Here is a 21,324-nt window from a genome sequence, read left to right as displayed (position 1 = left end):
TTTTGGGGGTGTTTGTTTGTGAGACAGGGTCTCACTCACTCTGTTGCCCCAGCTGGAGTACAGTGGCGTGATCTCAGCTCACTGCAACCTCTGCCTCCCAGGTTCAAGCGATTCTCCTATCTCAGCCTCCTGAGTAGCTGGGATTACAGGAGCCCACCACCAAGCCCGGCTAATTTAAATTTGGCATTTTTGAAAGTAAATACCTTAAAATGAAAGATACTCTAAAACAGAATCTGTGATAATTTCCAAATGTTTTACATACAATTTGATGGTAATGAAACAACCCCATTTACAGATGGAGAAAATTATTATCTATGATCAATAATCAAAGTATTACAGGCTGGGCATGGTGGCTCACGCCTATAATCCCAGCACTTTGGGAGGCTGAGGCAGGATGACAGCTTGAGCCCTGGAGTTCCAGACCAATCTAGGCAACATAGGGAGACCCTGTCTCTATGAAAAAAATTTAAAAATTGGCCAGACATGGTGGCAAATGCCTATATTCCCAGCTACAGCTACACAGGATGCTGAGGTGGGAGGATCACATGAGCCAAAAAAAAAAAAAGGAGGAAGGAGGAGGAAGAAGAAGAAGAAGAGGAAGAGGAAGAAGAAGAGGAAGAGGAAGAAGAAGAGGAAGAGGAGGAGGAAGAAGAAGAAGAAACAAACCACTATCACTATATACCCTTTTGCTCACTTAAGAAGCTTCCTGGACACTCCACTCTCTTGCCTAAGTATCCTACTAACCCAGTGTCATTTTAATAAGGCAAACTAACCTAGGTCCAAAAGTCTATGAATACTAAGATAGGAAACAATGTAAATTAGGCTAAGGCTAAGACTATTAAAAAAAAAAAAAAGCACTATACTACTTTAGTGTAACCAATACATTTTGGATAAATTAAAAAAAAAAAACTGTCCACCTTATTTACTATAATGAAGGTAATTTTCTTAGAAGCCTGTTATTCATATGGTCCAAAAGAATGTTTTTCTAGCCCTGATCCATTCTATTTGCATTAAAAAATGGGGCAAGGGGATATTTAAAATATCATTTCCTGGGCTAGGCGTGGTGGCTCACGCCTGTAATCCCAGCACTTTGGGAGGTTGAGGTTGGTGGATGACCTGAGGTTAGGAGTTCGAGACTAGCCTGGCCAACATGGTGAAACCCTGTCTCTGCTAAAAAATACAAAAATTAGCCGGGTGTGATGGCACATGCCTGTAATCCCAGCTACTTGGGAGGCTGAGGCAGAAGAATCACTTGAACCCGGGAGGCGGAGGTTGCAGTGAGCCGAGATCGCACCACTGCACTCCAGCCTGGGCAACAAGAGCGAAACTCTGTCTCCAAAAAATAAATAAATAAAATAAAATATCATTTCCTGAACCCTACCCCAGACCTGCTGATTTATGCTGGTCAGAATCGACATTAAATTTTTTGCTTGTTTTCTTTTTCAGTAGATACAAACTATTGCTATGTGGCCCAGGCTGGTCTTGAACTCTGAACTCAAGCCATCCTCCCACCTCAGCCTCCCAAAGTGCTGGGGTTACAGGCATGAGCCCCTGCACCCAGCCTCAGAATCTACTTTTTTTTTTTTTTTTTTTTTCCTGAGACGGAGTTTCACTCTTGTTGCCCAGGCTGGAGTGCAATGGCGCGATCTTGGCTCACCGCAACCTCCACCTCCCAGGTTCAAGCAATTCTCCTGCCTCGGCCTCCCGAGTAGCTGGGATTACAGGCATGCACCACAACGCCCGGCTAATTTTGTATTTTTAGTAGAGACGGGGTTTCTCCATGTTGAGGCTGGTCTCGAACTCCTGACCTCAGGTGATCCGCCCGCCTCAGCCTCCCAGAGTGCTGGGATTACAGGCGTGAGCCACTGCACCCGGCCTGAATCTACATTTTTAACAAGAACCCAAGGTGATTCTGCTGAAAGCCATAAGACTAATAATGGAAAAAGCACTGGGGTAGAAGTAAGAAGACTTGTTTAGTAAAGGTAGCTCCTATCCTTAGTTTCACCTCAGATAAACATTTAAGTTTCTCAATCTTTTAAGTGGCATTATGTCTCATTCTATATACTGGAGAGAGAAATATATAGGTATATAAAACATATAGCCATATTTAATTCCTGACACCCCCAAATCTTGTAAAAATATGGCTATATGGAGGGTATAGCAAGGTCACAGTGCTTACTAGTTGCAGAGTTAGAATTGAACCCAGGTGAAATTTCAGAGGAGCTCACAAAGTATTAACTTGTGGTTCAAATACAGCCTGGTATGTTTTGTTTAATTTCATTATTTTAGACTTCAAGCCAACATTTATCAATTAGAACATTTCACAGAAAAGGAATCTGAATTCCTGGCTGCTTTTAACAATTTTAGAAGATCCAGCAACACTGAGATTATAATCTTAGGTGGCAACAATTAGCTTCTCTAAACACAGCAAAACTCACACCACTTGCTATTGTCTCACACTCACTCAATTTCAACAACGTATGCTATCATCGGGCCGCAACTCCTACTTCAGGTCTACATTCTTTGCTCCCTCCTTTTGAACCAAATGGGAGTTACAAGAAAACCAAGTGGGATTTCTATCTACTGGTTTGGGAAGATTTAGTGAGAAAGGAAATACTGGATTTAAAACTAATAAACTACATTTGAAAAGATATTATACTACATAAAAATATATTACACTTTGTTCTCTTTTCCGAGTGTTTTAAGTGCCATTGTTTTGAATTTTGGTGGTAAATTTTAAATGAACTTTTGAAAGATTTTAATAAAATGTTTATTATAAAACACTTACTTTATGTTCTTATCATTTTCAGATTTCATTCCACTTTAAAATACCAACGCTTCTCATGGAAGAATAAAGAGGTTCCACTAACTCACAGACACCTGTACTCCATGTATCTATCAGCAAGTATAGATGCACAGATAGAAAATAGTTGGTTGCTTCTTTATTCTCACAATCTGAGACTTTTCACTTATTATAAAAAATTTGAAATTATAACTTAAATTGCTCAATTCTCTATTAAGCTTCCACTGTACCTTTAACTTCACAATTAAAAGTCATTATACTGTATTAAATTTGTTACATTATTTGTTTCCCTATTAGAAATAAACCTCTGGAGGGCAGAGGTTCTATCTTATTCACTCTTAAAGACTTAGTACAGATCTGGCACATTCTTTTTCTCTTTTTTTTTGGAGACAGAGTCTTACTCTGTCACCCAGGCGGCTCACTGTAACCTCCGCCTCCTGAGTTCAAGCTATTCTCATGCCTCAGCCTTCCAAGTAGCTGGGATTACAGACGTGCACCAACATGCCTGGCTAATTTTTGTATATTTTGGTAGAGAGGGTTTCGCCATGTTGGCCAGGCTGGTCTTGAACTCCTAGCCTCAAGTGATCCACCTGCCTCGTCCTCCCATAGAGCTGTGATTACAGTCGTGAGCCACCACACCCAACCCAGATCTGGCACCTTTTAAGCATGCAATAAACATATGCAGAATACAAAACAAGAAAAACAGCAATAGAGAATACATAAATGCACAGTAATTACTATCCTTTAGGAATTTACAGTCTACTGAATTAGGTAAAAGAGACACATCAACAAAAATTATACAAGATTGAATATTTAAAATGCCACAGGAGAGAAATAGAAAGTAGAAGTCAGGGAGGAAATTATAGTATGAGACATAAGTTACAGTATTTTCTTTTTCCCTGGACACCAATTTCCATCCCTAAATATTTGGCAAAAGTTCTTACCACTCAACTTTAGCCTTAAGTTTCTAGTGAATTTATACTCATCATGAAGAATATATATGACCACTTCAAGTGCCCTACGAGAATATATCACATTCAGAATTATCTCCACTTTTTCTGGCCTGAGTAACTACTGTATATTTCAATTCGGTGGCACTGGTATTTCTCACCACCATCATCTCTCTCCAGGATAGGGAAGTAAGCTAGCACCTACAGTTTAGGTACATTACAGCATATTGGTTAAAAGCATAGGTTTTGGCACCAAGATTCTACCACTTATCTGCTGTAAGATCTTGGGCAGGCTGGGCGTGGTGGCTCACGCCTGTAATCCCAGCATTTTGGGAGGCCGATTCGGGCGGATTGCCCGAGGTCAGGAGTTTGAGACCAGTCTGGCCAACATAGTGAAACCCCGTCTCTAATAAAAATACAGGAAAATTAGTCAGGTGTGGTGGCATGCACCTATAATCTCAGCTACTTGGGAGGCTGAGGCAGGGGAATTGCTTGAACTAGGGAGGTGGAGGTTGCAGTGAGCCGAGATTGCACCACTGCACTCCAGCCTGGGTGACAGAGCAACACTCTGTCTCAAAAAAAAAAAAAAAGAAAAAAAAAAAAAGGAAAAAAGATCTTGGGCAAAGTATTGCTCAGAATATCAATTTTCTCACCTGTAAAATGGGAGTATCTACCTCAAAGAGGATTTAAGTTAGAAAATCCATGTCCAAGCACTCAGTAAACACTTAATAAATGATGGCTATTATAAAAGATTAACACTAAATCTAGTGAATAGGGGCTTGCTAGTCAAACATGTGCATAAACTGACTATATATTGTCTTCATAGTTGACCTGTTTTATCAGCCTTCATAGTTATTCCTTCCTTTCCATTTCCACTATTACTCTTTCAAGTCCTTATCTATACTCATACCCAGACAACTTTCTAAATGGTTTTCCATCTCCATCCTCAGACATTCTTTGATCAGACTATTATTTTATTTCCATCACCAATGCCTGGCTGGGATAATGAAAAGAGATTTCGATGGCAAATCAAAGAATTTGGGTTTGGGTTTCAGCCCTATCATTAAAACATTTTGGAACCCCAAAAATACATTTCTCAACTGTTTAGTGAGTTTTAACTTATCTTCAATATGTCTTTTTTTTTTTTTTTCTGAGATAGGGTCTTACTTTGTCACTCAGGCTGGAGTGCAGTGGCATGATCTCAGCTCACTGCAACCTCGTCGACCTTCTGGGCTCATGCGATCCTCCCACCTCATTCTCCCAGGTGGCTGGGACTACAGGCACATGCCATCATGCCCAGCTAATTTTTTCTTTGCATTTTAAGTAGAGATGGGGTTTTGCCATGTTGCCCAGGCTGGTCTCGAACTCCTGAGCTCAAGCATCCACCCACATTGGCCTGCTAAAGTGCAAGGATTACAGGCGTGAGCCACCACACCCGGCCTTCAGTATCTCTTCTGGCTGTAAGTCTATACCTCTGCTCTGATCAAGGTGTCTTTGGCTTACAAAATACAATTCCAGATTGGAGGAGCATTAAAGCCTTCCACATTCAGTGTGGCATGAGCTTTGGAGGCAGAAGGACTGAGATCTGAATCCTGATTCTATAGTTTACTGGTTGCTTACCCTTGGGCAACATATTGGACTTCTCTAAGACTCAGTTTCTTCCACAAAATGGGACAACAGTAATTCTCTCAGGGGCTTATTATAAGATTTAAATGAGATATTTGTTAAGTGCTTAGCATATATGAGATTTGTGCCTATATTAGTATTTCCCATTTCTCCCTTCTAGTTGTAGGTAGGGGTGTGTGTGTGTGTGTGTGTGTGTGTGTGTGTGTGTGTGCAGGCGCGCGTTTTGAGACATGCTCTCACTGTCATCCAGGCTGGAGTACACTCGCAATGACACGGCTCCCTGCAGCCTCAACTTCATGGCCTCTCGTGATCCTCCCACCTAAACCACCAAGTAGCTGGGACTAAGGGTGCACATCACCATGCCAGGCTAATTTTTTTTTTTTTTTTTTTTTGGTAGAGACAGGGTCTCACTATGTTGCTCAGGCTGGTCTCAAACTCCTGAGTTCAAGAGATGTTTCCACCTCAGCCTCCCAAAGTGTTGGGGATTACAGGCATGAGCCATCGTGCCCAGCCTAGTTACAGTTTTTAAACTATTCCTGGAGACCTAGAACTCTGCTTCAATCAAAACAACTGCTGGGTTGCCCCCTCTTTCATATACTGAAGTTTAACCTCAAAAAAAAAAAAAAATTGAGGTGGTTTCTTCTGTTAAAAAACGCATAAAATCCACTACACCATGGACATAATCTGCTCCAATTAGCCACACCTACTCTTTGTCAACTGCAATTACTTTGTATACATCAGTATCTCCTATCTTTGGTAATATCTATTCCTCCCTCCTCAGGACTTAGTGAAGTCACCCCTAGTTATTCTTCTTTTGAACCCTTACAGCATTTTATTATTATTTAGAGAAAAGGTCTTGCTCTGTTGCCCAGGTTGGAGTGCAGTGGCACAATCATAACTGTAACCTTCAAATCCTAGATTCAAACAATCCTCCCACCTCAGCCTCCCAAGTAGCTAGGAATATAAGTGTGCACTACCTTGCCTAATTTTTAGAAGGGGTCTCACTATGTTGCCCAGGCTGGACTTGAATTCCCAGGCTCAACTGATCCTTCTGCCTTAAACTTTTGAGTAGCTAGGACTACAGGCACATGCCACTGGAACTGCAACTTCTTTTCTGATTGTTATTTTGGCATGACTTAACTCACATTTAAGGTCTTTTCATTTATCCTTTAAATGTGATGATCTCCGTACTGAGAAACAAGTAGTCCCTTTCTATACAGCATGCAAGTTTATCATTCTCATTCAGTCTCCTCTCCTGCAATCCCTTTCATCTTTATATTTATTTTAATTTTTGTAGAGACAGGGTATGTTCCCCAGGCTAGTCTTGAACTCCTGGCCTCAAGCAATCCTCCTGCTTTGGTCTCCCACAGTGCTGGGACTGCAGGGGTGAGCCACCACATCCGGTCCTTTCCTTTTCTGTTTTATCCCTAAAACCTAACCTCTTACCTTAGACTGCCAATTCTGACTAATCTTGTTTATTACCTGGGCCTCTTCTCTATAGTTTATATTTATTCCATTAAAAAGGTCAAAGGCTCTACAAGCTCTATATTTTATTTTATTAAATGTGGATTGTGAATAACTAAAATTATGGTTGCCTTTGGCAACTGTATGAAGACTCCAAGACCCATTTAATTAGCAGGAAACAGAGATTATAGCTACATGCTTCTTCAAATACACCAGCTCTGTGTATAACTAAGCTTTTCTGACAATCCATACCTTGATTTGTGATTTGGGGGAGCTACATATTTGCTATTCCCCCACCAACCTATTCCTATTTTCAGTAACAGCTTTTCCTAAGAAGGGAAAAGGTATAAATATTGATTTCAAAGTTAGGCTTATAATTGAATGGCAGACCCTCGGTAGCTGTATCATCTTTCCAAAACTTTCCATTTATAAAATGAGTGGCCGGGCGTGGTGGCTCACGCCTGTAATCCCAACACTGTGGGAGGCCGAGGTGGGCAGATCACCTGAGTTTGGGAGTTCGAGACCAGCCTGACCAACATGGAGAAACCCCATCTCTACTAAAAATACAAGATTAGCTGGGCGTGGTGGCACATGCCTGTAATCCCAGCTACTCGGGAGGCTGAGGCAGGAGAATCGCTTGAACCAGGAGGCAGAGGTTGCGGTGAGCCGAGATCGCATCATTGCACTACAGCCTGGGCAACAAGAGTGAAACTCTATCTCAAAAAAAAAAAAAAAAATTAAAAAAAATAAAATTAAATGAGCATATTAATATCTATTTCATTAAATGAGACCATGCAAAACATCCAGACTCTAGATCAATATTTGGCACATAATAAATATTAAGCATTATTTCCTTTTTATAAAGGAAAACATGAATTAAAAAGGGAAAGTAAGATAGAAAGACAACTTAGCTTCTGTAAAGACTTCAGAAAAATGTATCTATGTCACTATAATATTAATGAAAATATTTTCTCAAAAAATGATTTTTCTTGACAGAGTTTCGCTCTTGTCACCCAGGCTGGAGTGCATTGGCATGAACTCAGCTCACTGCAACCTCCGCCTCCTGGGTTCAAGCAATTCTCCTGCCTCAGCCTCCCGAGTAGCTGGGATTACAGGCACTCGCCACCATGCCCCGCTAATTTTGTATTTTTAGTAGAGGTGGGGTTTCGCCATGTTAGCCAGGCTAGTCTCGAACTCCTGAACTTAGGTGATCCACCTGCCTTGGCCTCCCAAAGTGCTGGGATTACAGGCGTGAGCCATGGCGCCCAGACAAAAAATGATTTTTCTTAAGAAATCAGTAAAATATTTATAGTGATTGATTGAGACAGGTCTTGCTTATTTATTTATAGAGACAGGTCTAGTTATGTTGCCCAGGCTAAAGTGCAGGAAGTGCAGTGGCACATCACAGCTCACTATAACCTCCAACACTAGGTAGGGCTCAAGCGATTCTCTCACCTCAGCCTCCCAAGTAGCTAGGACTACAGGCGTGTGCCATCACACCTGGTTAATTTTTCTATTTCTGTTAAGATGAGGTCTTGTTATATTGTCTAGGTTGGTCTCAAATTCCTGGCCTCAAGCTACCCTCCTGCCTCAGCCTCCCAAAGTGTTGGGATTATAGGCATGAGCCACCACACCAGGCCAGAAGTTAGTGCAATATTAATTCATATTCTAATTTAACAATAAAGCCTAAATTGTAACATTACATGTTTCTATTCTATTCGTTTGAATTCAAATCTAGTTTTCAGCCTGTAATCCTAGCACTTTGTAAGCACAAGGTGGGAAGACTGCATGAGGCCAGGAGTTTGAGACCAGCCTGTACAACATAGAAAGACCTCATCTCCAATGGAAAAAAAAAAGTCTAATTTTCCTTTAGTCATAAAATGTAGTCTAAACATATTTGAGACTTATGTAATGCAGGCCTTACCCTACATTGTATTCACCATTTATTTCCTAACTGAAACAAGACTGGGAAGGAGGTATACATAAATAAAACCAAAGAAATACCCCCAACTCTACTCTGTTTTCATTCTGCCTTCTTTAGGTCTTTTCTCAAATAATTATATTTTTTGAATAGTAATACAAGTACAGAATAATTTTTTTTTTTTTGAGACACAGTCTCGCTCTGTTGCCCAGGATGGAGTGCAGTGGCGCAATCTCGGCTCACTACAACCTCTACTGCTGGGTTCAAGTGATTCTCCTGTCTCAGCCTCCTGAGTAGCTGGGATTACAGGCACGCACCACCACACCCAGCAATTTTTATATTTCTAGTAGAGAAGGGGTTTCACCATGTTGGCCAGGCTGGTCTTGAACTCCTGACCTCAGGTGATCTGCCCACCTCGGCCTCCCAAAGTGCTGGGATTACAGGTGTGACCCACTGCAGCCGGCCCAAATTTTAAAAATATAGTAAAATGCAACTCAGTTTCCCTTCAGAGAGTCTATCTTTAACAAAAATTTTATCTTTATGGTCAAGTAAACACAAACATAAATATACAGGCACACTCCTGTATGCCCACAGAATGTACCATTTTAATATTTCACAATAAAATGCCTCAGTTTTACTATACAAGCTACAGAGAATGTTCGTCTCTCTCAACATATTTTTTGGCTAATGATTTTATAAAGTAAAATTTTTACATTTATTTATTTCAATCCCAAAACTTAACACAATGTTCTTAAAACGATGTGTGAGATGTCTGGAGATACACTCCAAATAAAACAAGCAAAACTTTGAAAAAGCTGCTTCAGTATCAACAAACGGAATGTACATGTTATTACACAGGAAGCAACTGTGTGTTAACAATCATATTAATTATTTAGTAACCAGGAAGATGTGCTTAAGAATTTTATATCCTAAAAATTTTGTTAATTGCACGAAAAGGCCAGGCATGGTGGATCACACCTATAATCCCAGCACTGTGGGAGTCCAAGGTGGGAGGATCACATGAGCCCAGGAGTTCGAGACCAGCCTGGGCAACATAGTGAGACCTAGTCTCTACAAGAAATTTCTTAAAAATTAGTCAGGCGTTCGCCGGGCACAGTGGCTCATGCCTGTAATCCCAGCACTTTGGGAGGCCGAGGTGGGCAGATCACGAGGTCAGGAGATGGAGACCACCCTGGCTAACACGCTAAAACCCCGTCTCTACTAGAAAAACTACAAAAAATTAGCCAGACATGGTGGCGGGCGCCTGAAGTCCCAGCTACTCAGGAGGCTGAGGCAGGAGAATGGCGTGAACCCGGGAGGTGGAGCTTGCAGTGAGCCGAGATTGTGCCACTGCACTCCAGCCAGCCTGGGCGATGGAGCGAGACTCCATTTCAAAAAAAAAAAAAAAAAAAATTAGGCATGGTGGCATGCGCCTGTAGTCCCCACTACTCATGGGTCTAAGGCAGGAGGATCACTTGAGCCCAGGAGATCAAGGCTGCAGTGAGCTATGATTATGCCACTGTACTCCAGCCTGGGCAACAAAGCAAGACTCCGTCTCAAAGGAAAAAAAAAAAAAAGCTGGATTCAAGAACACATCCATTTTCATTTTTAAGTAATCCAAGTTGCTCCCTGTAATGTTTTCACTAGTTGATATTCTCATGGCTATGATGTAAGTACCTATTTTCCCATAATCTTACCAGGCTAACTTTGGTCTTTCTCAAGCTGATAAACACCTGAAGGAAACTTGTTCTTTGCCTATAATGAGATATTACAGATATTTTCCCCAGTCTGTTTGTTGACTTTGTTTATGATGAAATATAGCCAAACTTATCCTTTCCTTTTTTGAGACAGGCTTGCTCTGTTGCCCAGGCTGGAGTACAGTGGCACAATCACAGCTCACTGCAACTTCGAACTCCTGGAGTCAAGGGATCCTCCTGCCTCAGCCTTCCGAATAGCTAGGAATACAGATGCACGCCACCATGCCTGGCTAATCTATTTTTTAAAATTTTTTAGGAACTGGGTCTTGTTGCCCAAGCTGGTCTTGAACCCTTGGCCTCAAGTGATCTTCCCACCTTGGCTTCCCAAAGTCCTGGGATTACAGGTGCTTAAGTCACTGTGCCTGGCCTTAACCTTTTCTCAAGGGCTTCTAAGTTTTGGGTTATGCTCAGAAAAGCTTTTCTTACTCAAATATTATTTTAAGATAATAATTCTACCATTGTTCATCCTAATAATTTCATGATTTCATTTTTTACGTTTAAACCTCTCATTCACCTGGAATCTATGTGGGGTAAGGAACGACAATGGGGACCCAACTTTTAAAATTCTGGGTTGTTATTCAGTTGTTCCAATGCCACGACTGAGTGACTGATGCTCTTTCTAGATGTTAGATTTTTCAGAAGTTAGACTCAGCAGTAGAGATGACTAGTGAGCTCAGAATTAGTGAAACAGACACCAAAATTAGGGATTTAGGGGCTCTAAAACACATCTAACATCAAAAGCACAGATCCTGAAGTCCAACATCTATTACATATAAAGCAATATTAACTATTACTGTTGTTAATCTTGGAAGCCCTAAGGATGGATTATCTCTAATTCAGTTAAAAGAACTATGTACTATACAATAGGTGTTAATAATAAGCATATATGGCATTTTTATAGTCTGTATAATGCAAGTTCACTTACTTTGTTTTCATAACTACTCTTTAAGAAGACAGGCAGAGATTTTAATATCCATTTATTGCTGAGGAAAATAATTCAGTAATGGTACCTTGTCCCTTCACTTATAGGAAATGGTAGTGCCAAAATCAAACCCAGATCTTTTATTTCCAAATGTTAACAAACTGCCATTACACCCTGCACCAAGTACTTTTACACAAAAATTAGTGAGACTCCCTACTCACAAGGAGGTTGAAACAATTTTTTAATTAAATATTCAGACTGATCACATACTTAAGTATGAAAGGAGTGCACAAAAGTAGAAAACATCATCCTTGGCTTCAAGGAAACTTCAAAGGTCTACAGAAGTTAAAAAAAAAAAAAAAAGCAAGACTCGAGGGACTGGGAAATAAACCTGAAAGTCAGGAACCATGTCTTATCTACTCTCCATGTCTTAGGGTATTTACTGCTGGTATAACAAGAATGTAGTGTTAGGTCAGTAAATATGTGTTGGTTGTCTAAATGTACTCATCGAACCTTCTAAACAGGGTGAGATAGGAAATAATATCAGACCCCATTCATTTTTCCTAGGAGCTAAACTTTTGTCTGTCACCAAAGAATCAGCCAAATCATCAAATAGTACTTACACAATGTAACAAAGAAACTTCAGGCACCATTTCTGGGCTACACCTACTGACTAGATGTATTTCACAGAAAAATAAAAATTTTGAACTACATTCCATTTCAAAGCTGACAAAAGGTTATAAAACAATTTCCAGAACTGAATCCAGTCTAAATGCTACAAAATACAACTATCATTCACTCTTGCTTTATTCTGAATTAAACATATCCTCTGTTTCTATAATAAATAATTGTTCATAATATTTCTCATCAGTAGTGCTTTGTGTTGTTTCCTTCAGATATCTTGTCAACATTATCTTTTCTTCAGGTCTTTTATTTTTTAATACTAACAATTATCGGCCATATATAATAACTTTTTTAAAATTTCTGAAATATTTTAACAAATACTAAAGGAGAATGAAATGTGAATAAGAAAATGAGTACAAAAATAAACTCAGTTTACAAAGTACAATTTAATATCCTGCCACAGATAACTTCATTCCAGAGTCTGCATGCCCTATTCTCCAATCTATTCAGTAACAAGACATCAGCACTGGAGCACCAAGAACTGCAACTTTTGTTGGCAAAAGCCTTGCATGAGTCAAAATAATTTTTAAAGCTTTGACAAAAAAGCCCAAAAGGACCAGGCTTAAAATTTTAGTGGATGGTTGCATGTGAGATATGTTAAGAGTCCTAAACTCAAATAAAAAGGAAAGTTGACAATGAACTAGTCAATGTGAAGAACTTACAAAAGCATAAGCCCAGAAATCACATGCGATGCCTACTGTTTACACTAGAGTGACAGGGCTTTTTTGAGTGGTTATTTATATCAAAGGTTTAGTATGGTCAAAGAAATCTGTCATAAATTGCCTCAATATGCAATAAATGTGGATATATTCTAGGTTAAATTATGTGGGTACTATAGAAAGAGGTATGTGAGAGAAACCAGCACAACGCCTGCATGTACACTGCTGAATCCGACACTAGGAAGTAAACAGTCAGTTATGAAACAAACTCAATTCTTCATGTTGGAAACAGAATAAGGCTCCATTCTTTTTGGAGAATAAAGATACTAATCATTTAAAACAGATGGACTTTGCACCAACAATGTAAATATACTTCACATACACAACTGTACACTTAAAAATGATTAAGATGCTAAATTTTATGTTATGTGTTTTGGAAAGGGTGAATTTTATTTTATTTATTTATTTATTTATTTTAAACAGAGGGTCTTGCTCTGTCACCCAGGCTGGAGTGCAATGGCCCAATCATAGTTCACTGCATCCTTCAAATCCTGGGCTCAAGTGATCCTCCCACCTCAGCCTCCCTAGTAGCTGGGACTATAGGTGTGTGCCACCAAGCCCAGCCAATTAATTTTTTTTTTTGTAGAGATGGGGGTCTTGCTATATTGCCCAGGCTGGTCTCAACTCCTGGCCTCAAGTAATCCTTCTGCCTCAGCTTCCCAAAGTGCTGGGATTTCAGGCGCTAGCCACTGCACCCGGCTATGTTATCCATTTTTTAACAGTTAAAAAGAAAAAAAACCTTCAAATGAGCTTTAAATTTCCCTTGAATTTTTAAATGAATAGATTTATGAGTTATTGAGTACTTACTATATATACTTGTTACCATGGAGATGGAGGCAAAATATGGATAAAACCTAACTCCTCTTTTCAAGAAGCTCAAAGTTTAAAGGGAACCAAAATTCTAAACTGTTTTTTTTTTCGTGTGTGTGTGAGACAGAGTCTCACTCTGTCACCCAGGCTAGAGTGTAGTGGTGCGATCAAGGGTCACTGCAGCCTCAACCTTCTGGGCTCAGGCAATCCTCCTACCTTAAACCTCTTAACTGGGACCACAGGCATGGACTACCAAGCCCAACTAATTTTTGGGGGGTGGGGTGTAGGGGGAGATAGAGATGGGGTCTATGTTGCCTAGGCTGGTCTCAAACTCCTGGGCTCAGGTGATCCTCCTGCCTCAACCTCCCAAAGTGCTGAGGTTACAGGCATAAGCCACAGCACCCTGCCTAAAATCTCCTTAAAAACAAAAATTTAAAATAACTTTGGATCATCCAAAGTAGGTGAGTAGCCATTTACCTATCCTTTCTTAAACACATTATCTATCTCTTCTCCCTCCTTTCTCTCTGCAGGTTCTAGTTGTACTTTAAAGTCTCTGATGCTTAACATAAAAAATTCTGGGATTCAAACAGATTTGCTAGCCACTATGAAACAGCCCCACCTTGTGTGCCTGAACAAAGAGAATAACAATCAACAATGTTCCTGGGTGTCCTCGAATAGAAGAGGTATTTCAAATTGGAGAGAAAAGCAAATCTAGTCTTCTGACCTTCTTCTAAAACAATCACCTCCATTCAAGTCAACCCAACACTTAAAACTATGCAAACCACTGGGACAAATTCTATCAAAAAGCCATCTCCATTTCAGTCCTGATTATCTTCTCTCTTCTGGGCTCTTACAAAATCTGTGGTCTATCCCATACGAATTGCTCTTAATCAGAGTATTCTTTGTATTGTTCGTAAAGAGTTCTTGTGCCACTGGAAAACAAGTTTAAAGGTAATTAAATCTTCTATTTCCCCAGAAGAATAGGTTAATGCTTAGTAATGAATATTTCATTAAAACATATTTATTGAGCATCTCCCATGTATCACCAGTCAATAGAATTTGTAGAAGTAGAATTTTAAAATTAAAGGTTTTAATAACTGAAACATCCTGGCCGGGCGCGGTGGCTCACACCTATAATCCCAGCACTTTTGGAGGCCGAGGCGGGCGGATCACGAGATCAGGAGATCGAGACCATCCTGGCTAACACGGTGAAACCCCGTCTCTATAAAAATACAAATAATTAGCTGGGCGTGGTGGCAGGCGCCTGTAGTCCCAGCTACTTGGGAGGCTGAGGCAGGAGAATGGCGTGAACCCGGGAGGTGGAGCTGGCAATGAGCCGAGATCGCGCCGCTGCACTCTAGCCTGGGCGACAGAGCGAGACTCCATTTCAAAATATAAATAAATAAATAAATAAATAAATAACTGAAACATCTTATTTCAAGCCCTGTCCTCCTGGTTTCTCTCTTTTTAATTAATTAATTAATTTTTTCTTTTTTAAAAGATCAAGACGGGGTCTCGCTATCTCACCCAGGCTGGTTTTGAACACGTGGCCTCAAACAGTCCTCCTGCCTCAACCTCCCAAACTGCTGGGATTACAGACATGAGCCACTGCACCTGTCCTTGTGTTCCTCTCAACACACTTGAATTGATCAGACTTTGGCATTCAAACTGAAAATCCATTTCCAAAATTCAAAGAATTAGTCAACAGTAGCACACTTCTCCCCAAAGATGCCTATTATACAATAAGCTCCCGCATGACCAGATGTAGAGGCACAACGATTCCTGTAATTTTTTTCTTTTCTTTTGAGACGGAGTCTCACTCTGTTGCCCAGGCTGGAGTACAGTTGCACGATCTTGGCTCACTGCAACCTCCGCCTTCCAGGTTCAAACAATTCTCTGCCTCAGGCTCCCAAGCTGGGACTACAGGCATGTGTCACCACGCCTGGCTAATTTATGTATTTTTAGTAGAGATGGGGTTTCACCAGTTGGCCAGGCTGGTCTTGAACTCCTGACCTCGTGACCACCCGCCTCGGCCTCCCAAAGTGCTGGGATTACAGGCGTGAGCCACCGCGCCCGGCCAATTCCCATAATTTCTGAGGTAGCATTCATATCACATCTGCAAAGAACAAACAGTAGCTCTTGAATCTGAGAAAGCTAAAAAGTGAACGCAGTTGGTTGGTTTCCAACTAGGGAGAACTCAGAAGCTGAAATATTAGTATTTTGTTTTTAATACAAATGACTGGTATAAACAGAGTAACAAATGCAATGGAAACTTTAAGCCATACATTTTCCAGACCTTGATAGGAACCTGAGAAATAACCTCTCTGCTCAGAGAGCCCTCAAAAACCTCTGCTTTCATTTTATGTTTCATGGAGGTTAATTTTTCTTCTCTACCACTACATAAATTTCTTATTGCAGAGCAAAAGAGCCAGGGCAATCACCAGCTTCAGGGAGAATTTAAAAGGATAAAAATTAAATTCTGCTACTGAATGATTCTCTTTATAATACTGAAGCCACAATACATTACTAAATAGCACAAAGAAAGCATACTCTGATATTTTGCATTCCTTTTACTCCACTCACCCATCACTTCCACCAAAAAAAAAATTTAAAACAGGCTGAGCCACACACAGTATGTTTGACTTGAAAGTTTCGATGACACAGCAGCTTACTCTTGCAAATTATTGGCAAATATAGAGGCTTAACAGTGACTTAAAATACAGTTATAGGACAAACAGACTACTCTAAGGGGAAAAAGGCAGTAGGGAGAAACCCAAGCACTTTTTTAAAAACACAACAAATACATTCACGTACAAGATCTGCATCAGAAATGGTTTTCTTCCTTTTTCTTTGGTAAATGTAAACACTTACCCTGAAGAGATTTTCCCAATCCCTGGCCCAGCTTCCACCCATGTTTCTGGAGTAAGCGGTGTCCAATATTATCCTGACAGACAGAACAGAGAGACAAACCAAAAATATTCCAATAATATATTCTTCCCTTCCTAGAGACATTTAAACAGATGATGAGCAAGAGATACTTCTACATATATGCATGCAAAAAGGTGCTAATAATAGGGTAAATGTGCCCAATAAGAGGGACATTAATGTAAAAAGAAAAGCTGGCTAGTATTTTACATGGGAAGAACATATGGGGTAAGGGTCCTTTCTGATGGTGTGTTGGGCAACTTTTGTATATAACATTTTTAAATGGAGAAAAAGGGGAAAGGGAAAAGGGGAAGAATACATTTATGAAGTTTTAAAATAACACTAAAAAGCATAAAATCAAGGTACTTATACAGTCATATCCACCACCTAAACAGCACCACTTTAAGATTTTTTTTTTTTAAAGAAAATCTACACTGTGTTTAGTTGTTTTGTTTATGTGTCAGGCTTTCATGATACAAAGTAAGTTATAAGTGTAAGACTGCCCCACCACTAGAAATGAAAAAACAATCAGAGCAAAATCCAGGCTAGACTTGATTGGTTTAAAAAAAAAATAATAATATATATAATATAAATATTTAACTAGCATGCAGCCAATATTAAACTGAAAAAACAGTGAGGTTAGTAAAACAAGAAATTAAGTTGATTAAACAGAAAAATAAAATGAGCTCAAGCACAGACTGAGTGATGCATTTCAACATGTAGTCTAACAAAAATGCTAAGATGTTAGAATGAAACAGGCCTAGCAATAAGTTAACAGTAAAGAACCATTAGTGCATGTAGGGGGAGAAACCAACATACATAATGTCTCATCTTCCCAGGAGCACATTCGAAAAGGTATTTCAATGTAAACTGCATGAAAAAAATGCTACAAACAACAATTAAATGTCAGCTTTCGTTTAAGGGGTCAAGGTATTGGAAACATCTGCAGCCCTTTCTTTGTCCAATTCTTTGCTTTTTACAGTTATTGTGAAGTACCAAGACAAGGCTAAAATAAGCACTAACTGTATCAGAAAAAATGATCGTATTCACCCAATGGACAACACTGAAAAATTCTAAACACAAAGTATTCTATATGTATTAAAATGTAATTTATAGTATTAATCCAGAAAAGATTAAAAGTCACAATATAAGTAATGTTAGCAGAAAACAAAGGTAAATCATTTGGAAATCCCATATTTCCTGAAATCAATTTATAAATCTGACGAAACCACAAATTTCTGCATTAAAACCAAATATTGCACATTAAACTGTCTGGCATCTCCATATTCAATGATAAAGTGTTCTTTGAACTCATAGAGGAAAGAAAAACATTTTTTTACTGTTACCTTCCCTAACTAGAAGTTAGAAGAAGATTAAGCCTCCCAAATGCTCTGTTTGTTTGTTTGTTTAAGGACCATTTTCTTCTGTAAGTTTATGACAGCATGCAACCTGGAAAACTGGGCTAAACAGCTAATTATTTCATTGATGGGGGAAAACCAGGACTTTTTTTTTTCTGATACAGCATCTTGCTCTGCTGCCCAGGCTGGTGTACAGTGGTGCAATTATAGCTAACTGCAGCCTTGACCTCCTGGGCTCAAGCAATCCTCCCACCACAGCCTGGGAGGTATGGGCGCACAACACTATGCCTGGATAATTTTTTTATTTTTTGTAGAGATGAGGTTTCACTATGTTGCCCACGATGATCTAGAACTCCTGGGCTCAAGCAATCCTCCCTCCTCAGCCTCTCAAAGTACTGGGATTACAGGCATGAACCCAGGATACTTTTTTAAAAGCAAAAACTGGAGGCAAATTATAATGAAAAATTTGTTTCTAAAACAAAACATATTGTTTCAAATATACATATAAAATCATTATGGTGCACAAAAGTTTGCTGCAAGTTATTTTTGCTCTATACCATTTGAAAGAATTAGAAACACTACTGATCCCAAGCACTGACTTCCACATTACTACACATCACAAAAATATAACACTACTGGCTGCTGGGGCTTCTTCCCTTCCCCCCTCCTAACTGAACTGCCAGGAAAAACATTCCCTTACCCAGTGTTCAGTGTCTATTTATAACTTTATTATCCCCTAAAACAGAAAAGATTAAAAGTCTCAATATAAGTAATGTTAGCAGAAAACAAAAAGGGAAACAGGCCCTTATTTTACTACTATGAAAACAAACTTACCTGTGCAGAAAATCCTTATTTCATATCATAATTCCTACAACTGAATAATTCTAGGAAGGACAAGGATAGCAGAATGACTCTAAGAGTATATGGTTTATTAGATAATTGTTTAATCTCTTAACAGACTCATAACTATACTTGGCACCAAGATTTAGGCATTAAACAATGCTGACAAAAATTGTTGCTCCCCCCGCCTCCATTTTGTTGTTGTTGTTGTTGTTTCTTTTTTAAAGAAAACTCAATCTTTGGCTAAGTGGAGATGAGACATTATGCTGATTGTGTTATATTATGAATGCACTAAAATAAACAGACAGATGAAGCAGTATGCTATTTCCAAAAGCAGTGCAAGTGGAGTGAAAGCATTTCCATACGAACCTGGCTTTAAAAACTGGGCTGTCAAAAGAACAGTTAAATGTAACACAAAGTAAGAAACTGTCCAATCACTAATGGTCGTTTTTTTTTTTTTTGTCTTGTTTTCAATTCACTGCTTGCAAGTAATGTATTTATTAAAGAGTGAAAGCATAAGTAAATTCACGAGTCAAGACCAGCTGAGAGATTCAAGAGCAGCGTGTTGTGACTGACAACAGTGAAAGGAAAAGCAAATGTTAAAGGGAGAGGGAGAAAAAAAAGAAAAAATTAAGGTTATACACATTAGCACCACTTTTACAAAACCACTCAAGAGGATGGCTGTCACCTTCTCAGAAAAAAATCATTGATAGAAAATGGTAGTGGCATTTCTCTTCTAAAACTTTAGGTTAAAACTGTTCTTTAATTAAATCCACTTTCTCAGGGACTATAATAAAATATTTAACTTGCCACTCTAAGTCCTTCCAATCATAACAAAGGCAATAGAAACAATAGACACATCTCCCAGAATCTCCTCCCCTCACCAACCTCCTAGGGTAAATGAATGACCAACACAGAAAAACTGGACCTTTCCTATCATTTCAAACTACCTGCTTTTGGAGGAAAAAAGGCAGCTCTGTGACTCTGCAGGAAGGGCTAGTATTCAGTATGGTCTCCCTTCCTACCAATAAAAGAAAAAAAGGTTTTATAAACACTCGTCAAAAATCCAATAGGCTTAAGGATGACGGCTAACACAAGGAGGCACACCAAAATAATTTATAACAAAGTAAAACAAACCAGACTTGTCTATCTCTGAAATGATCAAAACTATCTCTGTGAAAGAACAAGAAACTCAATAACCAGTCTTTGGGAAACAAGCAATCTATTCTCTCTGTTAACAACTGTAATTTTTGCAAATTATTCCAATTATTCCAGGATTTTTTTTTTTTTTTTTTTTTTTTTGAGACGGAGTCTCACTCTGTAGCTCAGGCTGGAGTGTAACGGCAATCTCAGCTCACTACAATCTCCACCTCCTGAGTAGCTGGGACTACAGACACGCACCACCACATCCAGCCAATTTTTTTTTTTGTATTTTTAGTAGAGACAGGGTTTCACCACGTTGGCCAGGCTGGTCTCAAACTCCTGACCTCAAGTGATCCACCTGCCTTGGCTTCCCCAAGTGTTGAGATTACAGGCATAAGCCACCACGACTGGCCCATGGATGCTATTTACAACACCAAGTTGGCACAAGTAGCTTACGGCTCAAACAGGTAATCTAGACAGAACAAGGGCAATGAACATTAAATTTCTTTGTTCCTTTTTTTTTTTTTTTTTTTGTGAGACAGGGTCTCGCTCTGCCACCCAGGCTGGGGTGCAGTAGCACAGTCACAGCTCACCGCATCCTTGACCTGCAAGGCTCAAGTGATCCTCCCATCTCGGCCTCCCAAAGTGCTGGGATTACAGGTGTGAGCCACCATGCCCAGCCAATTTATTTCCAAAGTAGTAATTATTTTTAAAAATAATTTTTAAAAAAAGTAACTCTACTTAATTTCAGTTACTATAATAATGACTAAAAATCTTTTGGTTTTTGTTTTTTAAATATATAATTTGGGGTTTAATTATAATCTCATAGAACCAAAAATAAATTACAGAAATTTTTTTTCATTTTAAAAACTCTGGTTAACAACAAAGATGCATGATAGAGGTAGGCTGCTTATAATTTTTTTCTTCTAAAGTCAACTTGATATAATTTAAATGTACATTTAAGAACTGCAAAGAAATCCTAACTTTAATAAATAAGGCAAAGCTTATTTATTATGTAGAAAAGCTGGTTTTCTACGTAATTCAGAGTTCTCACAAACCACCTATTTGTTTTCTCTCTCTGCTCAAGACCCCAAAATGGTGGCTGTGCGGCCTGTTCTTTGGTTGGAAATGAAGTTCTTCTTCTAATTCTGGTTAAACCATGTAGCTAAACTGAAAACAAACTTTTTCACCTAGATTACCTCAGTTGGCCTTTTTTTCTCCCCCTATTTCTACACATAAATATATCATTAAAATGCTAATTTTTATCATTTGTTCTTCTCTAATAAACACGTGAGAAAAGGAATATAATTTTTAAGCAGGAAGATCTCTGACAACAAGAAGTCTGTATTATAAACAACTACCAATATGCTGAAAACACAGTACCAGCAATGTAAAAATACTT

General features: G+C 39.2%; 1 protein-coding gene across 19 annotated transcripts in view; it reads right to left on the bottom strand.

Annotated features, from left to right (window-relative positions):
* GPATCH8 (G-patch domain containing 8) overlaps positions 1-21,324 on the bottom strand; it is a 108,292-nt gene that overhangs the window by 52,605 nt on the left and 34,363 nt on the right. For 9 of the 19 annotated variants that reach the window (XM_001150301.7, XM_063798470.1, XM_063798475.1 and 6 more), the window contains one exon: positions 16,528-16,600. The exons of 5 other annotated variants lie outside the window; for them this stretch is intronic. In XM_001150301.7, the coding sequence (XP_001150301.1) occupies positions 16,528-16,600 (73 nt within the window). Of the gene's footprint in view, positions 1-16,527; positions 16,601-19,148; positions 19,167-21,324 lie in introns of all 19 variants that reach the window. 5 more of the 19 variants (XM_063798479.1, XM_063798473.1, XM_063798467.1 and 2 more) reach the window with 1 other exon arrangement.

Source organism: Pan troglodytes, chromosome 19 (assembly GCF_028858775.2).
Source record: "Pan troglodytes isolate AG18354 chromosome 19, NHGRI_mPanTro3-v2.0_pri, whole genome shotgun sequence".
NCBI classification, from domain to species: Eukaryota; Metazoa; Chordata; class Mammalia; order Primates; family Hominidae; genus Pan; species Pan troglodytes.
The sequence above is the reverse complement of the archived record's forward strand: the minus strand, read 5'-3'. Positions and strand labels throughout refer to the sequence as shown.